The sequence below is a fragment of the Symphodus melops genome (genome assembly GCF_947650265.1).
Source record: "Symphodus melops genome assembly, chromosome: 2".
Lineage (NCBI taxonomy): Eukaryota > Metazoa > Chordata > Actinopteri > Labriformes > Labridae > Symphodus > Symphodus melops.
The window spans coordinates 7,649,253-7,656,362 of record NC_136692.1 but is presented as its reverse complement, the minus strand read 5'-3'; the positions used below and the strand labels follow the sequence as shown (position 1 = coordinate 7,656,362).

General features: G+C 40.1%; 1 protein-coding gene across 1 annotated transcript; it reads left to right on the top strand.

The window, feature by feature from the left end:
* Positions 1-355: 355 nt before the first annotated feature.
* Positions 356-4,062, top strand: rps6 (ribosomal protein S6). The gene is made up of 6 exons (XM_079334349.1): positions 356-451; positions 1,089-1,220; positions 1,575-1,785; positions 2,196-2,342; positions 3,494-3,651; positions 3,925-4,062. The coding sequence occupies exons 1-6, from the start codon at positions 446-448 to the stop codon at positions 4,018-4,020; spliced, it is 750 nt and encodes a 249-aa protein (XP_079190475.1). The 5' UTR covers positions 356-445; the 3' UTR covers positions 4,021-4,062.
* The last annotated feature ends 3,048 nt before the right edge of the window (positions 4,063-7,110 follow it).

Below are 7,110 nucleotides of genomic sequence, written 5' to 3'. Positions count from 1 at the left end.
TCCCTCTGCAGACACTTGATCATTATGGCTTAACAGCAGACGTCAAAAGACATAATGTTGATGTTACATCGCCCTAATTATTAATCTCTGTTAAAATTATCATTGTAATCTCCTTTATGTGTCCTATCCATTCACACAAACCGTAGTTTGAGATAAAAATAAGTTATTAAGCAGTTCTGCAGTTATTTGAAACATTTTTAACCTATAAATATCAATTTATCAACAGCATATTTAATCTATAAAATCTGTTAATCTAATGATATTGCGCGAATAAGTTATTTTGCTTTTGGACGCTGACTTGATTAATAACCTGCAACAGCTTGAGGCTAACGATGAAGTGGGACTGAGTCAGTTCTCGCGATGACATATCAGGTCTATGTGAGATCACGCGGAGGATATCCGGTCTCTTTTCCCTGGCGGACCGTCGTACGGCCGGTTTAGCAAAATGAAGGTACAATGTTTCGCAAACTATTTCTTCACGTTCAGATGTTTATAATTTTAAAATAGTCATACATTTTTGTTGCCACGAATATAAGTTATTGAGCGGACCGGTCTATTGTTAACGTGGTACCTGTGGCTCTGAGGATGAGTTATGATTGTGATAGAAAGTTAGCACCGACGATCCTGTCGGCAGATAGATAGAAACATGGCGGCACACTGGGAGAAATGTGCACCTACTTAAGGTCTCTGTCAATGATTTAAAAATAGCTTTAAAGCTTTAATAGCTGAATTGTTATGAGTTATTATGTGAAAGAGTGACAAGTAAGCCACTTTACCAGTGAATTCGGTTTATTATTAATGCTTGTGTGGATAGTCCTAGCTTTAGAGCTAAGAAGCTAACAGGCCCATTTAGTCAACTTCCCTCATTTTTAATCTGAACGCAATAGACTAAACTCAAAGTTTAAACATTTTTAATGAATACGTGCTTGTTCAACATGTATATCAGGTCTTTTAGGAATTATTCACACTCATTTTAACTAATCCGGGTCTTGCATAAGGGGGACTGGTGCTAACCTTTCACTAGCTATGTGAAAGTAATCATTAAGTCGATTTCTAACATTTGTCTTTTTTTTTTCTCTTGTCTCCAGCTGAACATTTCATTCCCCGCTACTGGCTGCCAGAAGCTGATAGAAGTCGATGATGAGCGCAAGTTGCGTACTTTCTATGAGAAGCGTATGGCCACAGAGGTGGCTGCTGACCCTCTGGGAGATGAGTGGAAGGTAATGAAATGGTGTTCTAGTCTCCATAAGGTGCCTTGTTGTAGCAGACCAATGTGGCACACCAGTAGACCCTTTCTGACTGATCCGTAGTCATTAAGGGGGGACAGTGTAGTGCTAAAGTAACTGTGGAGCTGCTTACCAGATACAACCAGGTCCAGCTCATTTGGATGGTTGTCACTGCGTTGCTCTCCCATTGTGCACAGTATCACACATGTATCTGTGAATTTAAACAGTTTCTTCATGTGTATCAATCAGGCATGGGATTCATCTGATTTATCCGCAACACCCAATTGTCTAACCATACTTGTCCTCTCAAATAAAAGTGATGTAACCGCTGGTTTCTCTTTTCTGCAGGGTTATGTGGTGCGCATTAGCGGAGGCAACGACAAGCAGGGCTTCCCCATGAAGCAGGGTGTTCTTACCCACGGCCGTGTGCGCCTGCTGCTCAGCAAGGGTCACTCTTGTTACCGTCCCCGCAGGACTGGTGAGCGCAAGCGCAAGTCTGTCCGTGGTTGCATCGTTGACGCCAATCTCAGCGTTCTGAACTTGGTCATTGTCAAGAAAGGTAAAGTATTCTAAAAGTTAATGTAAAGGGTTTAATTTATAGTCTACAGCACAGAGTGGTTTTATTAGTAATGACTGAAACGATGAGTGTATTGTAAAGTCACTTTGAAAAGATGTTTGTGGCACACCAGTAGACCCTTTCTGACTGACTTGTAGTTATTAAGGTGGGACAGTGTGTTGCCAGAGCAACAGTGGAGCTGCTTACCAGATGCAACCAGGTCCAGGTCCAGTGGATGGTTGAACTGCAATGCTCTCTCAAATGATATTAAGATTAAGATCAGAGTGACACTAAATCTCTGCTTTCTGTATTTGTCTGGTTTTATTGGATATGTTTAAGACATAAGCAGGACATTTCTGAAGTGAACATGGCGCTAATGCCATTGGCTGTTTGTCTTACCTGACTGTCTCCAGGTGAGAAGGAAATCCCCGGCCTGACCGACAGCACTGTCCCTCGCCGTCTTGGCCCCAAGAGAGCCAGCAAGATCCGCAAGCTCTTCAACCTGGCTAAGGAGGATGATGTTAGGCAGTACGTTGTGAGGAGACCCCTGTCTAAAGAAGGTATGAACAGAGCTGTTTGCAGCTTTTATCACCAAACTCTATCAACAGTGTACTCTGCAAACTAAGGAACAAAGGAATGTTATAAGGGTAGAGCTTAGAGCAGGGACATGAGCACAGGATCAAAATAAAATGTCTCGCACGTTTTTTATTTGGAAAAAAATAAAAAAACGTACACGGTCGATATTCTTGAGTCGTCTTTCCCCCGACACACTAACACCTTGTGTCTTAGTGCAAACAGCAACCTGCCTCGCTCTGACCTTTTTTCTTTTTGCCATATGTGTTTGATCTGTTGACTAAATGGCCTGTGTTTTGTTAAGTCACTAAAGATGTGTTTTGGTAATTCTGCTTTTGCAGTAGCCGGTGATTTGTGTGACACAAATCTTATAAATGATGTTGCCTATGAACAAAAACCAACATGGCACTTCTAGCTTTACAAAACAATTACTGAAGTAGGTATGTTTTGAATGCTTAACAAGTGTGTTTACAAAAGAGAGAAGCAAAGTGTCCCTCAGTCTGTGCATGTGATGTTAAGTAGCATTCTGAGGTACTCAAGGGGAGATACAGAAGGCTGTGTGATCTTGGATGGAATCTAGATATTAAAGCTCACATGGACTGAAGTGTACTTTGGCAGGTGTTCATATGTGAGTGGCCAGAAAAAAATCAGTTGATTTGGGACATGTTCCATTGTTTAAAGCATCCCACCTGCTGCAGGTGGGCAGTGTGACACCATGGTAGGTGTTGTTTTGTTTTCTGATAGTTTAGTTTAAATTTCTCATCAATATTCATACAGTTTCAGATGAGCAGTCTTTTAATCGATATTCTGCAGATTACATTTTTACTCTCTCAGGAGCTTAGTGTTGGGAGCTAATGGTAATATTGTCTTGTACAAATTGATTGACTGTTATTGGATGGGGGGGAAACATCCCTCAGACTTAATAGTGGGTTTTTAAAAAAAAAATTGGACTCTGATTGAAATGACGTCTAACGTGGCAAAGTTTCATTCTGTTACATCTGCTGAATGCTTAAAGATAGTTAATCTGCAGGAGTCAAGGTCAACAGAGGGACACCGTGCACCACCAAGACCTCACACCAAAGCTGGCACTGGTTGTACTATTATAAACTGTGTGTCCCCCCCCCCCCCCCCCCCGCAGGCAAGAAGCCCAGAACCAAGGCTCCCAGGATCCAGAGACTGGTGACGCCTCGTGTGCTGCAGCACAAACGCCGCCGCATCGCCCTCAAGAGACACCGCACCCAGAAGAACAAAGAGGAGGCCTCTGAGTATGCCAAGCTGCTCGCCAAGAGGATGAAGGTAACCGTCTAGTTTTATTTATTGTGGTTTTAAAAGGACAAAGGGATCCACTGATCTGAAATGGCTTCATGTTATATGAAAGCTGTAATGTGTACTTGTAACCTAGCCGAATATATAGATATTATTTATTTGAAGATAATAAACAGTCCTATATGTACAGTTTGCCTTTACATAAGTTTTAAAGTGATGAGATAGTGCTTGGTATGTGGGTAAATGGCTGCTTTCTGTACAAGCTGAAACACTTGATTGATACTGGTTTCCTTTCACAAACAGGAGGCCAAGGAGAAGCGCCAGGAACAGATCGCCAAGAGGCGCCGCCTTTCTTCTCTGAGGGCATCCACATCCAAGTCAGAGTCCAGCCAAAAGTGAAATCAAAAACTCAAATAAATTCATGTTTTGCTGAAAAAAAAATCCCCAGTGTTGTGTGCTTCTTGGTACAATAGTGTCATTGCAGTTCTACCATTTACCCTTCTACACTGTAATACACAATTCTGTAGTCATGTACATTTAACTCGGCTAGACGTAGCTCCTTCTCGGTCTCCGGGTGTCATCAGTTCTGTGAGGAACCGAGCAGAAGAGGGATCTGCTCCAGGGTCATCAGTCATGATGGCAGCCTCCATTCACAGCTGATTAACAGGAGATCAGATGCACTTAGCTTATTAGCTGATAAAATGTATTCAATATAAATGCATCCTTGATTTTGTGGCAATTTAAGTAACTTTCAAACCAAAATCTGCCTATTTTGGTTGCATTAAATCTCTATGTAATTCTAAACTAAGATTTTTTTTTTTTTTTAATGAATTCAACAGAATTAGCTTTTTTTTGTCAAGCGCTCCCTTTTATTTTATGCCTTCTCTCTGCTTTCTGATTTCAGCAGCTATCGTCTGGTCACAAGACAGTTCGGATGATTTAACTTAACAATTTTGGTTGACAAGGTTTATTTATACTGTAGTGTTGATCATAGATGTAGAAAAACATATCTATGGTGTTGATGACAACCTGTGGCTGATGATGGTACATTACAAAACGAAATCAGCAAGCAAAGTAATCCTGAGAGTAACATGTTCGATGTGTACTTGGGTAAGACACTTAACCCTGAATCGCTCCCCCTGCTCTGTCAGTGTGTATGCAGTTCGCTGTTCCTGGGGTCGAACGCTTGGTGCGCTAATTGCCCCAGAGGGATAAATAGTTTCTTAAAACTCAAACTTAAAAAAATAAGTTATGTTAATGTAGGCTATAGTGTGATGGTTTAACACCACGATATCAGATATCGAGTATTTGTACTAAGAAAATACTACGCTTTATTTTGAAAGTTACATTGTAAGAAATTGGGGTTAATCTACGGCCAATTTTTAACACTGAAATACTGTTTTGATCTAAAGAACTGTAGTTGGCAATGCATCATGGGATGCTCACCCTGAAGCAAACTGACAAAGGACATAAATGGTATAATTGTTTTAAATTAAATTACATTTATTTTTTTAGAAAGAGGGTGTTGCCTTGAGAACTTGGAGCGCGATCAGTAGTGTGGTATGTCATGTTGGTTTGTGTACTCAAAGAGATAAAGACAGCCAAGGTCCAGTTACTCAAAATTGATTTAAGAAATTACATTTGTTGCACAATTTACATAGTTTAAAGAAGACTCTACTACTCAAAACCTTTTGAGCTTGAATCTTTGGGTCTTCCAGTTCCATCTTACAGTTTGTTTATTTGTTGTTTCAATTTGACAGTAGCAGCATTCATGTTGACTTTGCCCTTACAAATAACTTTATTTCAATCATTTATAAGTTTGTATGGCTTATTTTCTATATCACATTAAAGCATATTTTAGGCAGTTGTGTGTAGCCCACAGAAAAATGAAGTTGTATTCTGAGTTGCACTGTTATTATAATTTTTTTAAATGCTGAATTTAGTTATTTTATTATCTATAGTGCCTATCTATTGTAAACTGTGATACGTTGATGTAACATCAAAGTTCTTTGCAGTCGCTGCGACCTCTGACCTCCTGCAGCCCTCCATCGTGGGTGTGGATGATTTTAAAAACTTCCACCACCACTTACATTTTCTAGTACAATGGCTAATAAAAAAGCGATTGAAAAAATACATCAGGATGATATTTTGAAGCCACTTTCATCAAGTATTTTATTCTTTAAAAAATATATGCTTTCTAACGTCATAAATGTATAAACGTGCTACTTCCTTTCCTTTTCTACAATTATGAATGTTATTATTTATCATTTGTTGTTGAAAAAAGAAATAAATATTAGTCTTGGACGTCACATTGTGTCAGTTCCATTTTTCTTAAAATCTCCAAATAGAAATGATTAACTGATATTGTGTTTGCAATATACTGTAAAGTCATCTGCAGCCTTCAATCCCCAGTTCAGTCAGTGGCTCCAGTTTAATGGTGACAGGCATCACTCTGTCACAGGCGGCTCAGCTGACACACAGCTCTTCAGCACATCACACACCTCAGCTGAGGGTGGCTGCATTCAGTGTCAATGTACAACACTGACAGTCTGCTAGAAGCTGAGTGAATTAGCTTTGATGTAGGCTACATAGTTCATATGCTTTGTTATCATGATTTAGAGAGACAGACAGTTAACTTCAATGATGATTTTGTTGCAGTGCAAGGTTTTAAATGTCAGCTTGAATTGGTCCAATCAATCAAATGAATGTTGGTGACGCTGTGAGCAGGATTTGAACCTGCGCGGGAACATCCCATTGGATTTCGAATCCAACGCCTTAACCACTCGGCCATCACAGCTCTGTTCATATAAGTATATAGTCTGTTTACAGAGCAGAGCAAACAGATTGTTAAAGCCTTTCCAATCACGTTATTGTCACTAAGAGATCTATAGTGATCTATTTCAGCTCCAACAACATGAAGTAGAGTCTGTAGTCATGCTCATATTTGAGTATGCTGGAGTCCTGAGAGAAAAATCAAATAGCTTAGTCTTTATTGTGTTGCATTACTGCTACTGATGACACCAGCAATGGTCTGCATGCCTATACACCAACAGGCTGTGTTTCTACATAGGCGACTTCATTACAGCACCGATTCTTAAACCTGTCTGTAGGTTTACTGGAAAGAAGGCCTTGAATATGAAGCTCCACAGATGAGCTGCCACAACATCACCAAGTTACAGCAAAACATCACAGCATGTTCCCTGGGACAAAGTCCTGTTCAATCTGAAACAGGCCATATTTTAATCAGATAGGCTCAATGTAAAGTCTGCTTTAGTTTTCAACTGCCTTAAGTGTCTTTTTTTGTGTATGTGATCTGGCCATCATGAGCTGGGTTGTCGTTTTTTTCTGCTCTTTTGCTCTGCAGAATAGTTATGGAGCCTGTATCATAGATTAACGAGGCTCTTGTTTACCAACAGGTCTAATATGCTGATGTGGATCTACAGGCAGACGGAGGCGTGTGGATCCGATAAACACTCTCAATGATGATTA